Genomic DNA, 26,103 nt, shown 5'->3' with positions numbered 1-26,103 from the left:
TTGAACTGGTTGATATTCTTAGTTGCCTCGTTTTAGAGACAAATAAGGTTACTGATGTTCATACAGCTCATGATATTCCAGGATTCCAGGCTCAGCAAATGTGTTGGATAACCAGAGATCTCTACTTTGCTTTGAAAGAAGTGATGTGAATTCTGACTTCCCCTCCTCCATTTCTACCAGGGGTTTGACTCAGGTGTGATTGCCACACCACTTTGTAGACTTTTAGTATCAGCACAACGCTCAGAAAAATCCATATGGGCAGCAGTTAACGACTATTAGAGAGACCATATTCTTTTGATTACAAGAGTGGTGTACATTGAAAGTTCTTATAAAACTAGCACAGAAAATTGTGAGCCAAAAAATACCTACATAAATGTAGGTATTTTTTCAAACTTGTGGGAAATGAAAACTGGAGACATAATCTAAAAAGCTATGCTCCCAATAGTAACGTTGCTTGCATGTAGCAGTGGTACTTAAAGGTTAATAATTTCAACACTTGTGATTCTTCACCCTGTCATGTGTTATCCTTTACTCCCTCCTTGTGTGTCTGAAAGAGGCACTGAATCCTGTTCTCTGAGTTAGGAAGCTGTGGTCTTGGCCTAATGCTGGGTGGTTTTTCAGCTGCTACAGACCAGGACTGCAGCAGTCGAGGAGCTGGTGGGTAATGGCTGGGCTTGCTGTTGCTTTGCAGTTGTACAGAGCAGTGTCTGGTACTCCAGGCTGTGACAGTGGAAGAGAACAAAGCTGTTACACCTTGGTAAGCACTTCTGACATCAAACCGATCAATGACTTATCCCACACAAAAAAATTTCATTTTTCATCTTCTAAATGAAGATGAAATGTATTCTAAAAAAAAGGTAACAATGCACATCAAGTCACATTACAGCTATCCTTTTACAGTTGTAGTTTATGACCAAAGGAAACAAGGTCATTCACAATTTAGGACATGACTGAAATTTTGTAGTTTTGTGGGATTCAGGGAGCTGACAACAGTGGAGTGTGAATTATGAAGACTCAGATGATACCCCATCAGAAGCCTTCTGATTTTTTTACTGACACTCTCCATAACTTATATTTTTACATGTCTCTTCAGCACTTTAAGGCTATTCTTTATCATCTCCAGCACTTGCTTCCCATGTGCAGTCATAATCCCCTGTTTACAATATCAAAATTAAAATGCTGCTATTATCTCACATGGGAAAAATATGAAACCTGTAAGGAGTAAGTATCAATGAACAGCTCAGAAGCAAAGACATCATTTATAGAGAAAAAGGTTTCTGTCCACAAGAAGTTCAATGCAGGCCTTCTTTCTAGCTTTAATGAGGGGAAATTCACCAGTTAAGAATCACAAAGTCAGTGAGTCTTTAAAGGACTCCTTGTGTAGCATAGCAATTCACATAGCAATGTGACTAGGAGAATAAAATTCATGGGCAATGCTGGTGAAGTTTACATAAGCTTTTAGATCTAATTAATAAAAAAGGGCCAAGATTTTGATTAATGAATGCATTTACATAACCTTCAAGATTTGATATTATTTTTACAATTTTGCAATTTTAACTAACTTAGCAAATGACCAAGAAATTTAATAAAATATTTGTGCTAAATCTTGTAATTAGTTTCTGTAGCTTGGCTAGTAGTGCTACAGAAAGTAGAGCTACTTGTACAAGGGCAAAAAATAACTTGGACACACACCTGTGCTGGAGTTCCTGAAAGAGTTTTCAATCCAAAAATACAATTTTAAAAACACGCACAAACTCATATCGAGGATCATAAAACAAGGAAAGGAAATTTCAATCAAAGCCACTGTACAGTTCAGACTATAAAGCTCTTACCTGTATTTTATAACACTCTGTCCTGACAAAGTAAAAATTCTGTTCTGAGTTTTTGTGTTGCATTAGTGTATTCCTAGCCAAGATTCCCATATCCTGCTTCTAAAAAAGCACCAAGACGTTAAACAATAACAGTAAAAGCTACTAAAGCTACTAACATGAAACTGGAAAAAAAAAAATTAGCCAATTTGATAAAGTGCTTGTGGTGTTAAGGCAATTAAATAGCAATAAAAAAGCACTAAGGCCAATAACTGTTAGCTTTGAAAATCCATTTTAGATTTATAACTAGAATAAAATGATTTAAGATCTATAAAGAAAGAGATGGTTTGACAGGAATAGGAAGATGTTGAAGATATAATATTGTGGAAATCAAACATGGGAAACTGAAGAAACTGCATTTCACACATCTTTCTTATTGACTTTTTGCTTTTGATGGACTAACAAATTATTGCTTATTTGTTTTTTTATGAATACAACAGAGTCAATCTGTCACAAATAAGGAGAAAAGCGATTCCAGATGGATTCTACCTCAGTCAGTGCTTTGGGAAAATATCTGTTTTCTTTGGGGCCAGATGGAATGCCATAGGGCTATTTGCAAGAATTATTTTTTGGTTTTTTGTTGTTGTTGTTTTTTTAGTGTGGCATCTAATGAAGAAAAAAGAAGAAATACACTCTCTAGTATGAAAATGTGGCTGCTGCAGGGAAACACCTCCTGTCTGTGTTCCTACTTCTCATAAGCCCTCGCGGTCAAGGGGGAAAGAAGGCAGGTACATTAATGCAGGATTTTAGCGGGGGACCATTAGGAATAACAGGAAAATGCCTAACAAACAGGCAGTAACAGACAATTTTTCAGTAGAAATAAACCACAAGAAACCAAGCATTAGTTTGTTGCAGCTTTCATCTACTTTAGACTGTTTAGGAAACGGATTTCTGCAAGTCTTACATCTGATTCAAGGGATGGCAACTTGAGCCTGAAGACGGTTAATAATACTTTCTTAATTATCCCTGTTGGGAGATCTTTTTGTTTTACTACCACACATGTTTTACAAATAATACAAGTCATTTCCTGAAGGGCACTTCAACAAAACCCAACTTGAATTTATACCACATTTTCCTGGAAGGATTTAAGGGGACTTTTAAAATAAAGTGCTTGGTTTTAGCTCTGGAGTAACTTAATTACATGAAAGTCACTCTGCAGACAGTTTTTGCTCATTATAGTCAAAATCAGTTTAAAGGTTGAGCGTGACTTGCATGATTTACACCAGAGCTCTATCACAATCCTCGTGGTTTGGATAGATCACCTCTGCTCACATTGTTAAGCTCTGCTCTGGACTGGGAGCTTTTTAATGCATTGTTCAGTGAACTCACGATACAGAAAAGTTCATGAGTTAAAGGGAAACTCAGTTCATAAACTTTGTGACATGCTCAGTTTTCATCCATAGTATGAATTAAAAATATTCTGATGAAATTAAAATATTAAATTTATCATTGGGCATTTTATTATATGACTGATATAAAAAAGAAATGTTTTGGAAAGCTTCCTTTTAATCAGTTATTAATAGGTGAAAAACAAGTCCTTAGGTGGTAAATGACTTTTTGATCCTCAGAAACTTGTCAATCAAATAATTTTACATAAATTCAATGGCTTATTAGTAAGAAGAATAGATATTTTTGGCTAAGCAACAAATTCTTTTTCAAAGCATTTAGAATAAGTATCAGCTTAAGCACTTTATTTCTTTGGAAAAATTGATAGAGACCTTAAATACATTTATTTTGTTGCTTGTCACATTACTTATAAACCACAGTCAATGGGTATGCTCCAGTGCCTGGAAAGCAGGCTACACAAACACACCTAAATGGGGACATTCAAGCAATCTTCTTTTATACTGAATTCTACCCTCATGTTTTGCTGCTGGCAGTCTTTCATGTTTGTTTATTGTTAAGTTACATGTCTGAGCTATACAGAAACTGTTTTCAGCTCTTGTGTATTTTTGATTCTTCAGAACTCCTGGTTTTGGTTTCTTAAGCCATATAAATTGCTTATTTTTTCCCTTAGCAAACCATTTCCTCTATCTGTTGGTTCAGTAAATGATACAACTTCCTACTGATTTTACCTGGCTCATATACATACGTGAACCTAGAACACTTCCTTATTGTGTATTAGTTTTCTGTGCTACAGTTTGCTTTCTGGGATTAGAACAATTGAGTTCAGATGAGATTCACAGGACCTCTTTGCAGAACTCTGGCTCCAGGTTTCCATCCTCCCTTGCAGGGTCAAAAACTCTCCTAGGAGCTGGAGCTTGAGGGTACCTGTATTAAGTAACTGAGGTATCAGACTGTAGACTTAGCTTTGCTAAATCCTACTAGTATGATAGGCCTTTTTAGTTTGGACTTTCCTTGTTGCTCCTTGAAGGTATAATTAATTAACTATAAATAAATTTTGGACTGTGCACTACGTGTAGACCAGATAGGAAAACACAAAATAGTATCTCAATCAGTGTTCCTTGAAGACTTTAATTTCTGCTGTGAATTCCTAGATGTACAGGAAATGTCACAGCTATAAATCCCTTGAGATGATCATCAGTCTCAGAGACAGAATATATTGAATTTGGAAATATTTCTTTCAAAATGTAACAAGATCAGGTAACACACCAGAGCAAGGCGGCAGAATGGAGGAGATAAAAACGCTGGTTTACAAGGCAGATGAGAGTTCAGCTTTTACCTCAGTAGCACTGTGCTCTAGAGATAAAGCTGGAAAACCAAGGTTGAATGTATAATGTAAATGCTATCTAGACACAAATGTCATTTATTGTTTTTATTCTTTCTCTTTTCACTTTGAGTCTTGGAGGAATTAGTTGTTTAATTTGGAAGATATTGTTCCTGCATTGCTGCAAGTTTATGTTGTGCTGGACTTGGCAAGGATACTAGAATCTAATTAAATCAGTATAGGAATGAAGGTTGGAAATCAGTAGTTGCAAGAGATTCACAGAAAAAAAAGGTAAAATCTCTTGCTTTGACTCAAAAGTGAGGTATCAGAAGTCAGATACATTAAGCAGGGAGCAAATGAAGTCTCTAATGCAGCTTGCTTGGCAGTCAAAAGAATGTTATTATAATAGCTTTTTAGTGGAGTGGAAATATCCAATTTCCCCAAAGACCAATCTGGCTAAGCAGTGCAGACTTTCTGACTTCATATTCTAATGCTTACTTCACAAGATGCCCCATTTCTCCTTATGTAATGAATTGGAAACATTGTTTCAGAGCACAAAGTGCAAGTGCTGCTCCATTGGATAAAAGAATTCTCAAGGAACTTTATGAATAATAAAAAAGAGAAAACTGGCCCTACAGTCTTCATGTGAAAAATTTCAAATTTTAAATATTAGATGCCTCTAGAGATGATAATCAAATATTTTTATCTCTAAGACAATCTGAGGAAAATATTGTGGCTGATATGACAATACAGACCCTTTAAAAGTTGCAATAGAAACTGAAAGGGCTGACAGTTGGGAACATCAGTATCTTGGAAAAGCACCCCTAAACAAGAATGTGCTTTATCAGATGTTGAAGAGCTGATTATATTCCTAATTACTTAACGCTGTTACTTACGCCAAAGGCAGAAGAACTGCAACCTAACTGTAACACTGTACACTGTTTTATGCATTCTGCATGTAATCATCAGGATAAAAGCCTTTCAGCATTCTATACAGACAGTTACATTGCTGCATGAAGTCTGTCTTCAGTAATTATGAAGAATCTAAGGCAATTCAGAGTCTGTATTCATATTGTAATTTAAGCCTTCTGGGTTGGCAAACAGTTGTCTGCAATCTATTGTAAGAGAGGAAAAAAGAAAAGAAATACTTCACATGCTAATATAAGATTAAAGAAGAAAGCAGGGAAGAAGAATGCAAATAAAAAATAACAGATTAAATCGACAAGATAATATTCTTTATTCCTTATTCTACATGACCCTTCCTTAAGGCTTTTCCTCAGTCTAGTAAGGTGCTCCAGCTGGATAATACATGTACAGTCTGCCAAAGAAAACTACTGCAGCTGAAAACTGAGCTCTTTCTCAGAGCAGGACAGAAGTATAAGAGAGAAGGCTGACCAAAATCAAGAAACAGGAGCTTTCTGATTCGTGTTAGGATGCCTTGGGACTCTAGCTGTCCTGCAGAGCCTGGAAAGGGATGGCTGAGCATGAAGAGCTCTCTGGATTACATGACTCTCTCGCTCACTGTCTTCCTGGACTTCTGGCATTTGTTGGCATCACAGGCTGCACTCAGCTCTGGCTTCTGCTGCAATAAGCATGAAATCATGGCAATGCCAAGGCTGCAGTAGCAAGTGGTTTATGACCCTGTCAGTCCTTCTCTGGTGTTTTTACTGGACACATGTCAGAGGGCCCTGAAAGGCAAACCTGTAATCTTTAGGAAAATGCAGCAGAAATGCCAGGCTCTAGTACTGAGATACAAATTTAAGGGAAAAGGACTGGTGTGTTATCATCTCTCCTGAGTTCCTTATTAATAAAGGAGTGTGCCCATATCACTAAAGATCTTGTGTACAGTGGTGCTTTTTGATGGTTTTTATTCCATGCATGGAAGAATCACACTACCCTGGACTGATTTAGTTTTACTGAAGCACAAACAAATGTAAATATGAATAAATTTTTTATGGCTCAGTGAAACATCTATTGTTCTAATCAACAACTGGAGAGAATTTTCTGTATGAATTGATTATTTAATCCCTGAAATTAGGAGAGAAAGCATCATATTTCACCTTATGGAATCTTACTGATTGTTATTTCAGCACTTATTTTTGCTTACTTACGATACAGATTCATAGATATCCTATAACTAAAGGAATATGTGTAAGACTCTGAACATGGGTTCTGCCTCTGCTCTTGAAGTAATATGCAAATTACTCTTTGGAAAGAACACTTAGATTTGAGGAACTTGTACTGCAGCTTTTTAGAGTTTTATAACATATAATATGAATTTATAAAACTGTTTTTACTTTCCATCAATTAGTACATTGCTACTTGCAATGTTACATGACCAAGTATCATTGACCTCACAGGTATCTGTGTTTTAGTGCATTTCTGAAACAGGAGACCAAGGCAAACCTTTTCAGGCAGTCTGTCCTGTGCTGTACTAAAGAGAACAGCACTTCCAGAGGACAGCAACATGCCTGCTTTCTAAACCCAGACCATGCACAGCGCTGAAGGAGGGAGGCTCAGGTTGTTTAAATACAAGCAGCATCCTGTTGGTTGAAATAGAAGGGCTCTAAGAAACTTTCCTAGGAAACCAGGGTAAAGTCCCTTCTTTGGACCACATTTTTAAAAGTCACAATGTAAGTTACCATCTTTTGTAACTGAGACAACACTAACAAAAGAGTTAATGAACTGGAAGTGATGTAAAGCCTAAAGGGGAACATAAGGAACACCAGATATCTTTAGAGTAACATTCCTGAACTGCAGGCTGCATATTATTTTTGACATCTGATCAAGCACTAACTTGATCAACTGTTTTCCTTTCTTTTCCATAGCTCAGTATTTAAATCTACTCAATCACACCCACACATTCCATCAGACAGCTCCACACACAGTTACAAAGTTAGGAGTGAAAACTCTAATGCTCACACGATTAATTCACTGATTTTGAAGACTTTAGAGCAAAAAGGGAAGAGCTGCATGGCCTGAAGTCTTAGTTTGAGACAAATGTGTTAATTTCACTTTTGAGAAAATGCTCTTATGACATCATCTATCAGCATAAAGTACTGAAATTTTGGCTGTACTTCTAGGATGATGCAGGGCTAAGAGTTTACGATTCAAGTATGTTAAATTGTTCTATTTTGGAGGAATGGATTAAAGGTATTATGAAGCTTTTGTTTCTTGTTTATCTTCCGTGATTTTGTCAGTGTTCTGATGGAGGTAGGGAGCACAAGATTTGTTTCTGGGTGGAGGGAATGAACTGGAAAGGAGAAAAATTTCTGAAGTACCTATGAGACTTTTTTGCTTTTCATTTGAGATTAAAGTCAGGGGATAGGATCCCAAACAACACCATTAAAATGAGCAATGTTTTTACAGGGCAGCAGAGAGACAGAAAATGAGCTCTTCTGAGCTGACAAGAAACCAAGGCTAATGTCAGAAACTATTGATTAGGCTCTGGTCCACTAAAAGCAGTCAAACAGAACAATTGTGGGATCTTAGCATAGATAAGGTAGCTGTGCCTCTTAAAATCAGTAGTTTAAGTTTGGAATATTTTTTAAGACACTTTCATTTACATCTTTTCTATGTGTTTGTATGTGAGCTCAGACTATGAAGTGAGGAGAAGGCATAATGAAGGTCAATGGAGCTCTCGGGTTCATGCAATTCACATGAATTAGAAATAATTTACTAAGAGGAGGCTCACCAAAATCAAATCTAAAAATACTTCATGCAGAGTTCACAACAGACTAAATATCACTTCTAAACAGCTGCAATGTACTTTTGCCAAAATGAGATAAAATAAATGCCAAGTAAGTGTCAGAGTGAACAAAGGAAGGGTCCCTCCTGTGTCCTTTAGAAATACTTTTTCTTACACATTATTCCTTTTGTAAATGGAGAAGGAATAAGAATGAAAAGAACAAGAAACATTAAAAACCAAAGTGAGCCCTGGACCAGTCTTTCCCTCCTCTCAATGGTACAGGAGTATATACTCCTGAAATCTCATAATCTGAAGTCAAGCACAACAAACATCATTCTTTCTCTTATTTTGGTAAACACTTGGAAGCATTATGAACTCAGCATCATATTGTGAGATCAGCTGTGTGCTCCTGTGGTAGAATGAGTCCTGTTCTTTTGTTCTTCCCACAAGGAGCTATAGAGAATTTCAGAATAGGGAGGAATACAAAACCAAATCTCTTCCCAAGACAATATGCCATTGCAAATTAGGCAGTATGACAAGAATAGTAAATACTTTCTTTTATTAACAGCAATCATTAACATCTTTGGGATTAAAGGGGAAACAATTCTTTCTTTGTGCTGTTCATATAATAGTAAACCAATCTAATGATCATTGAGAATTGTATCCCCAGGGCATCATTTGGAAACTATATAGTTTCCAAAGGCTTTCTTTACAATTTTATAAAGAGAGAAAGAATGTCTCACTTCATCTGGAAATGAGTTGTACTCTACATGCTAGAAAAGCTTGAAGGTTTTGAAACACAATTTTCATTAAGGACAAGGGATCAACTTGTGTCACTTGGCAAATAATTCTACTGCACTTTCATCTTTTCAGGTTCACTCAGTAAAGAGCAGACTAATAGCACAGTGAGGCACACAGGAGCTTCTCAGAGGGACTCCCCAAAACTGCTTCATAAGGGTTAATCTGAGGTTATCCAAGCTTGGGTTCTTTGGTCAATCAAATTTGAATTCACAGAAAGCATTTAAGTCTGGAACAAGTCTGACTGAGTTATTTACCATTTCACTGTGTTTCAAATTTCTCCTTAATTTCTCTTTGATTATAATAATACTGATTTTAATTTTGACAGAGAATTTAACCTAAGGATGTCATAATATTTTAACATGTTCAGTCCAGCCTAGCAACAAAGAGGAATTCTAAAATCCTGTTACTTTCCACGTGATATGAAGAATGTGTGTTCTTGTCACGGGTATGAACCTACAGTTAAATTGCTAAAACCCTGGTGACAGAGAGGGAGGTAGAAGTGACCTCTATTGATTGTAATTGAATACACTGGTGGTGAAATCTAGCCTGTGAATTGCAGATTTGGTATAATTAAAATATAACTTGTGTACAAGGAAGTAGCACATTTATATTCTATTTCAAAACATGTGGAGAATATAAATGCACGTGTGAGACAACATCACATAAATGCACTTTTTTTCTAGATTGAATACAATAAATACTAAACACTAGATAACAACATATTCTCTCACCATTACACAGGGTAATCATATATTAATAATGTGAAGCAACTGTTATTCAGAGCTAAATCCTTAAATTCTTATTCAGGCAGAATAAGGAAGGATTTTTTTCCATATTGCCTCTTTATCAAACCTAATTACTTGGTTATAAGTGTGCATGGTAAAAGAAATTGTTTGTTACTGTGCCCAGAAAGGATGGAACCATTCTCTTTTTCACACTCTGCTATTGCACTGTTCCCAAATTGGTCCCTGAAAATTGAGCTGAAAAAAAACCCCCTGGAAGCGAGAATTCAAACTACCATATCTGTGTTTTGTAGATATCCAGTCCTGGTGTTAGCAAAAAATGAAACAGCATTTGAATGATAACTAATAGAAAAATGATGAGCAATGAGCAAAATCCTTACTGAATATAAACGATGTTTACTTCCATAAACATTTCTGAGTATGAAAGGCAATTCAGAGTGTACTTTAAGGTGGCTGCTAGTGATGACTCTAAGAATTAAATGTCACTGTGTTATGCAAGTGAATCTGTCTTCTCAAGAATTACAAAGGCACATTGTGTCTTCTGTTATCTAGGACTAACCCTGAAGTGACTGTCTTCAGTATGGTACCTAGTTTACACCACTAAGGATATCAAAATTTTGTTCTCTGGAAATTTCTTCTGCTCATTGGTTCACCAGAAAAATAGAATGAAGACACTCAGGATTATTTTCTTCTCTTTTGAAACATAAAAAACAAATAACTATTGTTTAGGGCGGAAAAAATCTTTATATGTGCCAAATCAACTCAGAGTAATCTGTAATAATGGATGTGTTTGCTGGAGTATGTTGGTTTATTTGAATATTAAGGTTTTAACAGAATGAAATATTTATGGAGTTTTATTTAACTAATGATGAACAGGGAGTAAATAGCTGCGTGACTTTCTTTGTTAAAAAGGTTTCAAGGAGAAGAGAAAAGGCAATTAAGAATTCCACTACACAGAAACCAGACTTCTTTTCAGCACTAGAATGGGTCCTGACTCAGCTGGACTTCTCTGAGAACCGCTGGTGACAGAAATGATGCAAAAAATATCTTGTCATTTCAGCTTAGGATTCCTTTAGTAAGGAGGAGGGAAGGAAGAAAATGAGGTTAAGGATATTAAATAATAGTGAGCAGATTTTGTCTTATCTAACTTTTTAGGGCTCTGCTGATCTCAAGCCCAGGCACAGCCAGTAATTACTGACTTGGCAATGGCAGGATCACTCTAGACTCAGTAACACCACAAAATTACACCTTGGAATTTAGCTAGGGTCAGATCTTCAACTGGAACTACTTGTTTGACTTCTGACAGTGCTCAGGGGCTGCAGCATCTCTCAATTTGAAACAGAGACCATAAACAAGGCCATAAGTCAATCCACAGCCTTTGCCACTGTTTCCCTGCTGCAGTGCAGACAGTGTTTGCAACTAGTTTGTGCAGAGACACTGGCCTAGGGGTCCTAACACATTTTAATTGTACCTCCAACACATTCTCTCTCTAGCTACAGAATAAGGAAATCTTTTGTCTTGAGAGTGTACTATATTAATCCCTTGTGAATCCCACAAAAACAGTCATGTTGTTTGCTCTGCTTAGTCTTTCTCATATGGAAGATTTCTTTTATTTCTTCTGCAGTAATGTATGATATCCTCAAAAGACAGAACTCTGGACAGAAACAAAACAGGATGGTTTAGCAGTTTCCAGAAACACAATAAAAGACAGTACAGTTCAAAGCAAATTCACACACTGAATCCATTCATAATTGCACATCCACAGCAGGCCTCCAGAACAGCAGCAGTGGAATGTGTTAGGTTCTATCTTACTCTGAAGTGCTGAGAGCCCCATTGCATAGTTAAAAATAGACTGCACTGCATTCTCAATAATAAGGCTAAGCAGATAATGTGATCTAAACAATTTAACAAAATTAGCTTTCTCTTTTACTAGAATCAGTCTACAAAGAGTGCTATTTTCAGCAACATTTCTATAAATAATTCCTAGTGCACAGCTATTTTATGAATAATTCACAAATCTGAATTCTAAAATTCGAGCAACTGTGGATTGACAAGCCATAAATACATTGGTATTTCTTAAGTGAGTATACAAAATTAGTTATCTTACACAAATGAAAGTACAAATTACAAATGTGTATTCAAAATTACAGTATTCTAACATTCTGCTTTGTCATTGGTTTTGCCTGATAGGAAAGTAGTACAAACAATTTTTAGCCTACATTTGTTTAAAAACTGGAGTAACTATTTATGGAAGATTTTAATTCTGTTCTCTTTCCCATCTACTGAGGGCAGTGTGTTAGGAAATATAAATATTGCATAATTTTCTTTTTCATCCTCATTTTCTTCATAGGCATGTTGCACTGATGTGCTTGTCCACAATAATCTTATGTCCACATGATCTCTGATGGGCACAGGTCTGCTGAGCCAGCCAAAGGTATGGGAACACTCTAACTCACAAATGATGGATGGGCAGAGGGAGGTATAGCCAGAGGCCTTTCTTCAGGCACTCAGCAGTGTATTTTTTAATGAAATATATCACAGTCCCAGTCTACTTGGATACTATTAGGCTTATTTTTATTAATAGGTGAGTGCTTTTATTGTCTTCAGGTATTAGCAAATTTTTTCAGATATTTCCATTTTCAGTGTTTCCAGGCTGTTCCCAGTAGAATTATTTATTTTAACCCCACATTGTATAATCTGGATTTCTTGTTATCTTCCCTTTCTACGCCTGTTTCCATTTTTCAGAGTACCTAATACATTCTTCACAATGTATCCACTATTTAGCTTATTACTTTCATCCTTTTTTTTTTTATCACCAACTCAGTTTCACAGCCTGTTCATTTGAGGTAGATTTTACATTTTATCCTGTAAGGCTCCTATCTTGTGCATTTTTATAATGTATATATTGTTCTAAATGGCACAATTCAAACCAAACCATTTTGGTGCCTTGTGACAACAGCTGTTGTCTCAAGGGACACAGTGCAGGTGGTCTTGCATATAGCTTTGAGTTGGATTTAGAGCTCACTTTTCAGTGTCAGCAGTGGCATAGCCTGCATACACAGTCAGGCATTTGTTTTGAATTTCCCATTACTTTCAGTGTTATCTTTGGTCTTTCAGCCAGTGACTCCTCAAGGAAGTTGATCTCCAAGTAGAATCTTGTTGTAATGAATGGCCACCATGGCACTCATGCACACTGTGGAATCAGCCTTGTCACTCTGTCAGGCAAGAATTCCCCCAGTATCAGTGTCTGTGGGTCTGAGCACACTGGTCCTATTGAAAACAGAAGTGCAAAGCCCTACTGACTGGAAATGGGGAGGACATGCTCTGTTGTGAAGATGTCTCTAAGAGGATGTTGCCAGCTTTAAAATGTTCTGAATTCAAAGTGTTCAGTGGAAAATACAGAGACTCTAAAGACATATGACTGATCTCCAAATGTGACTTGGCTGACTGGATGTTATTTTGAAAATAAAATTAAAACAACCAAGTAGATTATTAAAAATATTTCCTTACCTAATGTTTAAGTTGATGGTGGTAGGTGGGCTGATCATTAATTCCTCACGTTACAGTCAATACTTTATTCAAACAGACTTGTGTTATAGAAGGCCTTCCCAAAATAAGAAATATATAAAAAATGGCTCCTTAAGGCTGTGGTAGGGTCTTTACCCTCCCTGCCTCCACTCCCCACCCTGCCCAATGCCTGACATGAAGCATTGTAATTAAGCTGATACTAATTGGAGTAACTGATCTAGAATTTGGATATGTGCCCTTGGAAGGATAGCTGAAAGGGAAGGATAGCTGAAAGTCTTTCCAGTCCAATAAACAAGTCACTAGATCTGTCTGTTACATGCTTTTAAGTAAAATCAAACATACATGAGGCACAAACCATAATCATGTGAGTTGTTGTAAGTCTGGGTTATTTTTCCAAGGTAAACAACGAATTAGGCTTGGCATTCTTGCCATCTTATTTGTAGCTCAGAGGAATTAATATCAGTTATTATTAAAGAAAAAAAAAGTAACAAAATTCAGCATATGAAATAATACAGAAGGAATCTGTCAAAACTTAGAAAAACTCTTAATCTTTCAAAGCCAAAAAGTATCAAAAAGATTCCTGAAAAAAGAAGCCATCCTCTAAAGAAAATTGAATGGCAAACACAAATCCCTAGCTGTTAGGGGGATCTCTAAGGGACATGTCTAGTCAGAAAGCATTCCAAGATTGCAAACAAGGAGTGTGTGGGTACAGAATAACAATCAGCATTTTGGAGAGAGAAAAAAGTAGAAGCCTAAGGACCTTGGTATTAAATTAGCTAATGATAGCAGATTTTTTGCAGAGGAAGCAGAAACACTAGAATAGAAAAAAATATCCCATTTATTAGTTTCAAAAAATCTGCTTCAGTTTGGGAAACTAATGATGACATAATACAGTAAGTCATTAGAACTTAAGACATTTATGACATTGGATAGACAAACAGTGATAATTCAACACAAATATATTTGCCTAAAAGAATAGTTTCTGAAGGTAGGGGCCTAGAGAGACTAGAAAGTGAAAAGGTAACATTAGTCATTCTTAAGTATTAGATGCTACTAAAACCAGAAAATCACAAAATATAAGTAGCATATATCCAAGAATGCTAATGAGAACAGGAATGTGACTGTTGGATGATACCTAATTGCATGTGGTTTGGGAAAATTATGAAGAAGATGCAGTTTTGTGTCTGTTTAACAGAACTGGGAAGTTAGGGCTTATGAGGCATATTTTTCTGTAATCAGCATCACTCTTACCATCCATTTAGAAAGTGATTTGGGGAACCACATGAGAAAACATGAATTGCTTTCAGGGTCTCAACAAGGGTCATGTCCCTTGTACAGACATGGACCCACTGTCCTAATCAGTCTTAAACTTATTTAATTTCTGAGCTATTTCTAAATGGGATAGAACTACTAGCAACAGTGATTAATTTTATTCCTGAAAACACCAGTGAATGTAATATGAATGCAAATAGCATCTCGGTAAATTTTTGCTTATAAACAACAGTGGCAATCCTAGCCATTAGTGTAGCTTGTACACTTGACAAATCTAGAACTGGGAAAATTTGAATACTTCAACTACTGCCAGTATTACATATCTGTGAAAATTCCTTTTCCTTCATTTTCTCAGAAAATTAAAATTCCAAGCTCTCCGTATTGCCTGGTGGTTTCTTGTACAGTGGCCTTATCAGAGACACCAGAGAAGCCTGATGTCATTCCTCCTTCTTTTTGTTTTGAAATCTCCAAAGGAAGAATGTTTCTTCACTTCTCATTCAGGCTGGAAGAAACTTAAACAGAGCAAACACAGTCCTTCTCCTTGTGCATCATATCCTCCAGGATAATTTTACTGCCTAGTCTGACAAGCAGAGAAACAGATCTGCCTGTACATCCCTCCACACACAGATGATGTTGAAGGAATTGGAAGAACAGATGAGTGGCATTTGTGGTCATCCTCGTGTGCTGCTCTCCAAAGCTCAGAGCAGGAGGAGGAAGAGGGGGAAAAGCTTCATTGACTGAAGTATAAAGAAAGGTATTTTGGGGACAAGAAACTACTTCTCTGCCTGCTCTAAAACTGGAAAATCTAGTCCCTGGTGGTGCTCACAAAACCAAGTTATTGCTTCATTAAATACTTTTAATGACGACTTAGTGTTTAGCCAATAAAGCTTTTCTTCTGAGTGCTTGAGATTAGAAAAACCACTTGTCTCTAAAAAAGATAAACACCATGGTCTAAATAAACTGGGCATTCTGAGAACACTGATTCAGTAAATACTTCCACTAAAATTTTTATTCAGATGCATGGTTTTTGTCATTGACAAGTAAGAGGGGAACTGTATATATGTGTGTGTGTGTGTAGGCTAAAGTGGTATTTTGCTGTTTTAAAGAAAGGAAGGAACATTGCTGCTGTTGTGGGATCTCACAGAATGGGAACAGCAACATCCACTCCAGATAAGGATAACAGCAACCATCTAAAGCTAATATGTAAATGCAAGTCCAGAACCCATAACTTTGGATATGCTTATTTTATTCTATCAGCACAGTGAAGATATTCACATTCACTGACTTTAACTTCAGCAGCAGACTATTTCTATGAAAATGCCAAGTCCAGAGGGCAAAGATCAGCAAAAAACAACTACAGCACAGAAATCTGAGCTTCCTGAATTGCGCTGGACAGACTGCTGATCACAGCAAGATGTATGGAAAGGAAACAAGGTAGAAATATATATCTATCATCAGCTAATATGGAAGTATTTATTTTAGCAGCGTCTGCACAACTAGTATAGCAGAAGGTCATTAAAAATTATTTTTATAAAATTTCTCTTGAAAAATATTAGAATGCAAATCAGCTATTTAACCTTGTATGAGTCACAGCTGACAGATTTTTTGATGCCATAAGTGAACCTATTACATCAAAAAATGTAGGTTTATGTGGTGCATATGTAACTTCAGGTGTTTTAAATGAAAATTCAGTAGAAGGGTAAAGACATAGCCACTCCTACTATTTACATGCCCTCCTACCTTAGAGGAACTTGTTTAATTCTTTGCATCTTTGCATACACTAGTTTCAGTGTATTTTTCAGGGACAGCTTCCAGTGTATTCACCTGCCCTTCCAGCTACATTTTTGCATATCTAGTTTAACTGCACGTGTTACTATACGTACATACTGTTGAGCTTGCTGAATAGTAAAGTCCGTATGATTTTAATATCAACATATTAATCATGAAGAAAAGCAAGAGCACTTGCAAAATTTTAGTTAGAGACTGAGGAGGTATCTAGAAGTCAGTAAATTCCTGCCTGTTATGTGGCAAACAGAGGTGGCAGTAGGATTAGGCTCTAGGCTAGAGTCAGAAGTAAGCTTGAGGCTTTAAAAAGTCAGAAATGCAGGAGAGCATCCTCTTTGCTTGTGGCTAAAGCCACAATCTCATGGGAGATTGCTAACATGATTTTAGTTTTTTGATAGTGCATGTATTCAGAGACAGGAGAAAAAGCAGGTCAGCAGCAATCTCTGTATTTAAGGAAACTCTGCCTGACATAAATCTCTATATTCTTCTTGCAGGTGCCCAGAAACAACTGTGATCACAGCAAACAATATTGATCTGAGATCTCATTATAAATGCAAACCTGTCACCCACTTGGTTTCAGAACTGGATCCACATTTTTTGTACCATCATCTACTCTGTTTACTGTTGGTTACTCAGTACAATAGTTTGATACAACTACACTGCCTTCCACATATTTTCTTGGGAAAAACATCCCAATACCATATATTGAAAATGCACAGTCTTATTTTAAGAAGACAGAATAGTTTGAATAATATGTAGAAGGTTATACAAAATGAATACGAGAAAATAATTGTAGTAGGGAGGCTGAGACTGAACAACCACATTTAATATGAGTAAGGAAGGGTGTGATAGGTTTGTGTTTATGAGATCTCAGATCAATAATATTTGCTGTCAGCAAAAGTATTAATGTATTCTAACTGCTTCTAAATGAAGTTCATATTTGTGTAAATCTGATTTTAAAACTGAGTCCAGTCAAATAGCATTTACAATTTCATACATGGAAAACTTACATGCATTTTATTCCTCTAGCTGTGATTCTACGAAAAGAAGTCCATGAAAATCTTTATTTTTTAATAACATGCCCCAATAATTTAAGAATAATATTCACCATATTATGAATGGCCCTTAATAAGAGAGTTCGCTCAGTTCTCGCTGATAACGGAGTTATTTTTTTCCAGTTGTTCTGGTTGCCCCCTTATGGGTTACTTGAGGAGGGTGCAAACACTGTTTCCCAAAACTGTAGCAGTGACTAGGGCTATTTGTGCTCAGAATTTGCTTAGGCTGTTCCTAAGCTGACTGATACACGCTTTTCAGTGAAACAAGTAAAGAGAATCATTAAATAAGTTACAAGGATTTGTTTGGTTAGAAGGCAGTGCAGCAGACAGATGACTGTTCTTCAGGGGAATTCAGGATGAAAAACATTGCATTTGTGTTATCTGGGGCTGCTTTAAGTTAGTTACTTAAGTCATTTAAAAGTCTGAAAAAGGCTCAGAAGAGGTCAGAATATTAAAGTTTGTTTAATTCCTCCTGAGGAAAAAAATGTTTTAAATAAAGAGGACTGCATATTTTATGAGTAATTACATAAAATGTTCTTCTTTCTTGTGAAAAGACATAGCTGCAGAAGCAGCTAGGTAGGAATTTACAAAATGCCATATCCATATGCCTGGGATTCAATCTTATTTTGGCTATAACTCAAATTCCAATTTAAGACTGTTGACTGACTTATGAAAAATATACTTGGTTGTTTCTTTAGCTTTTCTGATGTGCAAACCGCTATCATGAAGCTGAAGGCAGCATAGCACAGTAGGAAAGTATTCCACCATGAACCTTTCAGTATGCAAATTACTGTGTACACTCCTGTATCCATTGATACAGGTCTCAATGTCAGCTGCTTGTATTACCAGTATTTCATGCTCTGTTTCCTTCCCTAAGCAGGCACACCATTTTGTGGTGTATTCAGTTAATTGGTATGAATCAGTCCTGCTGTCAGAAAAAGTAGTTATTAGGAAACCATCTTTAGAAGCTGGCCAGTAAAGATGAAGACTAGAGATCATATAATTTTAGACAACATGCACCTAACTAGACAAACAGTACTAACCGTTTTTATCGGATACATCACTTATTTTCCTTATTATTAAAAAATCTTTCCGTCCTATTCCAAACAGGATGGAATGAAGATAAAACAATCTATACAGAGGACCTTGTTATTTTGCATTTTGTTTTGTTTAAGACAGAAAATAATATGAATTCTTCAATTCTAAATAAAACCAAATCTAAAGCCCCTTAATGTCAGGAATTAAAACAAAGACAGTAAAAATAGTAATGCTTTTGAAATAGTTTCAAGTGTTCTAGTACATAATGCTGCTGATAGAAGGTTAGTTTTCTTTGAGTCACTAAGGAAAAAATTGGAAGCTGCAGTCCATGCTTACAGTGAAGTGTCACTGAATTTTGGAAGTAATGCTGTAACATAAGAGGTCATGTTCCAGATAAACTTCAAAATACTTTTAATAATAATACATATTGGTACTGTATATCTGGTTTCAAACTGACTTAGAGCACTAAAATCTCTGCTGGCTGGGTTCTTCGGTAGAATGATTATTGTGGATAGAACCATGTGCGTGGGTCACATATCTTGGTTTAAAAACACATGAATAATAGATCTGGTCTGGAATTCTGGGTAAAACCAGGAAGTTCTGAAATTCTGAAAATAAAGTTACTTTTTCACTGTTTCTGAATTCTCACAAGAAGAATTTTGTACTCATACCCAGGCACACAAAGTCTTTGCTTTCTCTAGATTTGGTCCTAGACAAGAAATCTGCTGCCTTGTGGAGTGAGACAGTAGGATAGATTGCTGTTCTAGTGAAAGATGGTCCTTGAGAGGACTTGTTCCACACTCCTGCTGCAAAGATTTACAGAACGCTTTTGAATTTTCCCTGGCTTTCAGTGAAGATTCACTAAGTGATGCCTAAATGATGCCCTGAATCATTTTTGCCATACTGAAGTCTTGAAAAAGGGGATTTCAGTGCCCCAAACACACTGGACCCTCTCAGAAGAGTCCGTGTTCATTTCTTAATAGGTCCCTTATGAATTTCACGTATTCAAACTTGCAATTTTAACACAATGGCGTTAAATCTGCAGCCAACTAAAAACACCATTTTTAGAGCTGCTGTTGTTTCAATAGCTTCAATACTGCATTTCTTGTTCCTGATGGTTACCTTCTCTGCTTCAGCTTTTTCTTCTTTGCAGACTCAGTGAATTTATTCTGTTTCACTGGCTCATGACTTGGCCAAGCATAGAAGAAAGGTGAAAGCCTGGTTACCTGAAGGCAGTATGCCTCTACTGGAAAAATAATTGTTTCCTGTGAGGATACGTCTATCTGTGTATTTGTATTTTTGAGATTTTGTATAACATATATAATTGGTTTTGAGGGCATTCAAATAAGTAGAAGTCGTAACAGTCATGAGCAACAAAGGAATCAGTTTTTAAACAGAGGAAAAAAAATAAAATACCTCTTCCCATAGCATCAACAGTTTTAAAAAGCCCTTAAAGACCACATGTTATCAGATAGTAACAGGGGCGTTAGCACTCATATAGATGTCACTCACATGTGTTTTTGCATATTCTCTTCCAATATCTTAATATATGTTACTTAAATGATGTAGTGGATTCTGTTATTTTATATAATATAACAGTGAATGTATGTAATTGAGTGTAGATAAAGCGGAAATACATGAAGCATCCTTTTTTCCCCAGGACTGAAAGGTTAGAAGGCACTGTATTGATTACTGCAGGAAGAACAGGAAGTGTTAACTACAGTCTTAGGTCTTAACATATTGACTGAAGTTACTAGAGTAAAATATATGGAATGACACCTGGGAGAGAGCCCAGGGCACATTGATAGTAAAAGGATGCTGTTCAATGGCTATGAAGTCATGTTCCTAAGAAATGGGAGAGCAGACACCAAATGAGACTTGACCAGTCAGCAATTAATGATTTAAAGCATTCTTAAACCTTGGAGGTTAAATAATTATGAATGATTTTCATACTGACTAGCTACTAATACCATAGGAAACAAAGTAAGTTAATTTCCAAGTAGGTAATGAGATTTAATTTAGCAGTGTATTGTACTCCTGTGAGTCATATTTTCAGTAGAATAGTTTATTGTGGTAACCCTTTGCTGTACATAGTATTCTTATGAATTCTTACAGTAGGGATAAATTAATTTGTATTGCTAACCAGCACTAAAGCAGTGCACTCTTCCTAGTGACAAGTTCTTGAAATCTGGGAAAAATAAAGATTTTAGTGACTATTTATGTGAGAAAATCACAGGTTTTTAAAATCTAGAAACACAGCCATTCCAAAGATGCAAAGTTCAAGCATTCAAAAACAGATGACTGATTTCAAACCAGCTTTTGTTTTTCAATGTTAATATTCCAAACCATCCTATTATCCCGTGCAATGAATAGAAATCACAGTTCCTTTTTGTGACTGTCCTTAATAATACTGTACTTAGTTTCTGTCTGGAATTGTACTTGGCAGTCATTTTCTGAAATATTTTTTTGAAAAATTCAAACAGTAAAAAAAAGTAGATGTAGGATATAAAGCCATTATAAAATGTAAAGGCCTAAAGGTCATTAACTGAACTGAAACATGAACATATTTATCAGATCTATTTAGATTTACAAAATTAAACTTACAAAATGTCATCTAGACTTCGAAAAACACTGAGATTGATTTCCATGTGGAGCAGGTTTATCACACTACAAAATGCTTACTTAGCTGTACCACTGTGATTATCAAAAGATGGTCAGCAAAGCAACCCTTATAAAGTAAGTCCACTTTACATACTGTGAAGGTCATTACAGAAAACTCCAGGTGGAGAAAAGCAGCACAGAGATGCCATCTAGCAGTAACTCTTAGAAACTTCCTAGTACTGGATACTTCCTTCTTTCAAAACATTGCACTTATGAGTAGGAGAAAGGAATATTTTCTATCCAAATCCTTTCACTGTAGCTGGCTTTCTTCTGAATGTCTAGCCACCCTGTTGGAAATAAATCTTTAATGAAATATATTATTGTGGATAATTTTTTTAACATTTTCCTATGTAAAAACATAGAAAAAATAGAATAAAGTAAAAAAATAGAATATTTACTAAGTATCTTCAATTGAAATTCAGTAATTAGCACTGTGTTAAAATTTATCATGAGTGAGCTGCCTTCCAGTTAGAGAAGAATTAGAGAAGAATTTCTACAGTTGAACAATAGTTTATATCAAGTTTAAAAGAAAGAATTCAAGAGCATGGGCAATAAATTACTATGATTGAAATAAAATCTTAATGTTTCAGAGATTGGGGAATAAACTATATATACATTTTTGTTACATATGTTACCATAAGATGGCGATACTTAAGCACTTTACTATCAGCAAATAAGTTGAGCACATCTCTGTCATAATAAGAGTGCCTGAAGACAGCAGTCTTGATTCAGTGATAGCCTGGTACTAAATTAAAGATTTTTCTTATGCCCCAAGGCATTATTTTAAAATAGTTGATCAATAAAATAAATAATTACCTGAAAAATATCTAGGACATGACTAGGAATGTATTGTGTATACCAGACATATCTGTTATGATTTATCTCCATAAGATAAATAGTTTGTGAGTGTCAAGGGCACATAGAATGCTGTCCTTCTAGGCATGAGCATACTGCATAATTCTTTCTGGAAAAGAAAGAATTTACCATCCCCTTGTTTCCTACAGTTAAGTTTGTATCATAGATTTGCTTCCCAACCTGTAGGGCAGGAAATTATTATTCTATTTCAATTTAGCATAAAGCAAGATAAATAATTGAGCACTAGTTCCATTTCTGAAGTGTGTTCAGTCAAGCTTGTACTTTTTTGCTAGAAAACATTGTCAAAAATTTTACATATATAATTTCCCACAGTAATATGAAATATGTTGTTCATAATCAAAATTAAATTACTGTTTGCCATTTTATGTTTAATGTGGTATAGGATCCACTTGATCTCACTTTTTTTTGATTTATGAAAACCCAATGAGCTCTAATAAAAAACAGATTTCTAATTAAAATGCAATCTTAAGGACTCTTGGGCTTTTTTATTCCTGACCTATGACAAAGTCAAAGGAGCCTGGAAAGAATATCTGATCATCGCTGAAAATGTCATACAGAGTGATAAATAAAAGGCCATTTTCATGCCCTCTGCACAGCATGCCACAGCAAAAAGGGCTAGAAGCAAAGTTTCCAAAGTTCATTTGTGCCATTTCATTCTAGTGTCTCATCCTGTTTTTCAGTGCTGGATGGTGACAGAGACAAAAACTGGAACATTTTTTCCCAGTGATATTTTTGGGTCTGAACTAAAAAAAATTGTTCTGCCAGATCCGTTTGCTTCATTAGCGGTTTTACTCTTCTCTGGACAGAGAATGACAAATTTGCTTTTCCTGCTTTTATGCAGTCTCTTTAGTAGATCTTGCTAAGTGTAACAGAAGACAGAAAAATAAAGAAAATGAGTCTGTGGAAACCTGTAGTTCTAATGAGCCCATGTGCTTCTGTTCACACAGATGTGAAATTCCCATGTGTGCACTGCCTGATGAGTCTCCTTACAGACACAGCAATACCTCAGACTTTCAAATAACTCTTATTTAATAAAACTGATTTCTTAGGTAATGTTATTAATCCTTTATCACCTCCTGCTTTTTTAAGTTGTCACTGTATCTTATTGAAAAGCAGTCAGAATACTGCAGCCGTAAACCAGATTTCCACAGAATTGCTTTTTAGGTTCTGTTTTTGTTTTTAAAGAGAAGCATCCCTTCGATATTGTTGGACATTCATATTTGTATACTTACAGATGAATATCTTTATTTTAAGTTAAAAACCTGTGAGAAGAGCTGAGCATTGCCTCACATGGTTGCCTGATACCTAACTGGTATCATTAATATGACATTCACCACCATGCAATATAAATTGTGGCAACACGGCACGGAGTGCTGCTGGTAATGGACTGCAATACTACAGCAGTGTTTCCTCTTGTCACGTTTTTAGAATGCTCACAGTTACAAGACTGTATGCCACAAAAAAATGACAAATGAGACATGTTATACATCTGTAAAATACAGCACTACAGACATCTGCAGACCTGGGGGCTTTCAGTCATTACTGCTTGTAAGTGGTAGAGTGCAATTCTGGTTTTCTAAATTACTTAATCTGAAATCCCCTTCACCAGCCAGGCTGCATGGCTAAAACCTCTTGTTTACTTTTATAATTATTTCAATTTCAGCCGCGATCTCTTGGTGACTTGAATACGTTTGTAAATAACAGAACTGCAGCAGCCCGGAGCGTGGCTACAGTACTGAATTCAGTGTCTTCACGTGACGCCTCCAGTTTCCCTCTAAACAAATTCATTTCCAGTCGGAGGCTGCCGATCCCTGCTTCCATCGCCTCGCCGCTTCCCCAGAGCTGCTGCAGTCACCGAGCGCCAGAAACGCCTCCTTGGCTGGAGCGGGCTGGCTGGCGGCTGGTTCGCGCTGGACAGAGACCGGGCACGGCAGCCCCGTCCCTCTGCGGCGGTCACAGCTCAGCTCCTGCGAGCGAGGGCTGCCGCCGTGGGCAGCTGCGGGGTGCGGGGGAGCCCTGCCCTGCCCTGCGCGCCCGAGCCCAGGGCCCCGCTGCACGGCGTCCGCACTGGGCACCGCACCCCCCTCCCGGGCCGGCAACCGGGGCCAGCCGCTCCCGACAGTTCTCCTCTCCCTCCTGGCTATTCGGACAGCCAAGGACACGCACCCGCCTCCCCCCGGAGCCATCTGGCGCATCGCCCGCTACCGCATACGCCCTGTGCGGGCAGGCTCCGCCGCTCCGAACTTGCGCCCGACCGGTTCCTACCTTGGAGGGATCGAGGCCGGCCAGCAAGGACAGCAGCAGGAGGTTGAGAATGCCGGCGGGCGCCCGCATCCTGATCCCGGGGCTGCCTCTCCGCGCCGCTCCTCTCGGTCATTCACTCCGCTCCCGCCGCAGCGACCGCGCCGGCAGCCGCGCTCTCCGCCCGCCCGCCGGAGCCCGAGTGGAGGCGGCAGCGGCAGCCGCCCGGGGGACGCTCATTCGGGGGGCAGCCTCGGCGCGGGGAGGGCGGGCGAGGACGGCGCTGCCCGAGCTGGCGGAGCGGCACCACGGCCCCGTCCCACCCCGCCCCTCCCCTCCCCCCGGCCAGCCCACCACAAAAGTTTGGGCCCGGGAGACGGCGGAGCCAGCGCGGCTGGACGGGTGCGGGAGCGGGCGGCGGATGTGACATCAGCGCCGGCGGGAGGGCGCGCGGGCGGGGGGCGCGGGGGCTCCGGGCGGCGGCCGCGGGCTGAGGGGAGGCGTGGCCGGGCCGCTGCGGGGCGCGGTGTCCCCTGTGAGGGGCGGCCCCAGCGACCCCGCTCCCGTCCGCGGGATAGTGCCTGATCCCGCACCCGGCCGGGGGTCAGCGCCTCATCCCGCACCCGGCCGGGGGTCAGCGCCTGATCCCTCACCCGGCAGCGGGACAGCGCCTGATCCCTCACCCGGCAGCGGGATAGCGCCTGATCCCGCACCCGGCAGCGGGATAGCGCCTGATCCCTCACCTGGCAGCGGGATAGCGCCTGATCCCTCACTCGGCCGGGGGTCAGCGCCTGATCCCGCACCCGGCCAGGGTTTATCGCCCCCAGCAGTGGCCAGCTGAGTGAGGCCCGCTCCTGTGTGGAGCGCAGCCGTAGGCGGGGAGGAGCCGCTCTTCCGAAAGGAGCGCCTGGCACCATGGCAAGGATGGGCTGATGTGGGGAGCTGCGGGGAGAGGCTTTTACTCGGGGGAATCCCTTTCACATGTCCGTTTAGAAAGTTAAGTCAGGGCTTGACTGAGCTCTGGTGAGAGTAGAGCCACCTATGCTTTCCAGCTGGTCCATGGGCAGCAAGGGACCATCGTGTCTCCGTGGTTTGGCCTGTGAACTGAGGCGGGAAAGCCTGTGCAGGTGCAGGCAGGCGGAGGTCATTTGCTGAGAAGAACCCTTAAAAGCTTTCTCAAAGGCAATCAGGAGTTTCCTTTTCCCATCAGCCAGCATCTTTGCAACAGGACAGCACTGCTTTGCCAGCCAGGGCTCTGGCTTGGCTGCTGTCCGCCTGTGCAGGTCAGTCTCACAGGACAGGTAGTGACGGCGTTTGGCTTCCGCAGGCATTTACGTTCAGCACAGCTGATCTTGGCCCGAGTGTAAATAACAGCATTTTCCTGTTAACGTGGGCGAAGCATCTTAATGGTTCAGTTATTTTCCCTTAGAAGAGTCAAGACCTATGGCCAGGGTAATCTTATTTGTGACACAGTCAAGGTTATTATAAACGTGCTTTTTAGCTTTGTATGGTAAAAATGTATTAGCTTTACTGTTGACAATTTTTTGGTCTTAACTAGGTTCATTGTGTGATTTTTCAGCATCTAGCACAGAAAGATCAACGCTGTTATGCTGGTTTTTTTAGGTGCTGTATAATATTAACTAAGGGAAAAGTGGGCTAAAGATGTCCTTAATAAAGCAAAACGTAAGTGCTAAAATACCAAACTCCGGAGAAAACAAACCCCCCAAGTTTGGGAGGGTATTAGGGTAAGTGTGAACAGAACATGATTTTCTAACTGTCTCCAAGTCTACAAGATTGGTGTAATTTGCCTTTAGGAGCTAAGACCACTGCTGAAAGACAAATGGAGCTTGGTGCTTACAGGCTATCTGAGAAGATTGCA

General features: G+C 38.5%; 1 protein-coding gene across 1 annotated transcript in view; it reads right to left on the bottom strand.

Moving 5' to 3' along the window:
• The window catches only part of OLFM3 (olfactomedin 3), a 54,768-nt gene extending 30,268 nt beyond the window's left edge, over window positions 1-24,500 (bottom strand). The window contains exon 1 of the mRNA XM_005520935.2: window positions 24,249-24,500. Coding sequence (XP_005520992.1) covers window positions 24,249-24,317 — 69 coding nt within the window. The 5' untranslated portion in view covers window positions 24,318-24,500. The remainder of the gene's footprint in view (window positions 1-24,248) is intronic.
• Between the last annotated feature and the right edge of the window lie 1,603 nt (window positions 24,501-26,103).

Source organism: Pseudopodoces humilis, chromosome 10 (assembly GCF_049639895.1).
Source record: "Pseudopodoces humilis isolate 2021_Gansu_Grassland_sample_001 chromosome 10, ASM4963989v1, whole genome shotgun sequence".
In the NCBI taxonomy this organism is placed as follows: domain Eukaryota; kingdom Metazoa; phylum Chordata; class Aves; order Passeriformes; family Paridae; genus Pseudopodoces; species Pseudopodoces humilis.
The sequence above is the reverse complement of the archived record's forward strand: the minus strand, read 5'-3'. Positions and strand labels throughout refer to the sequence as shown.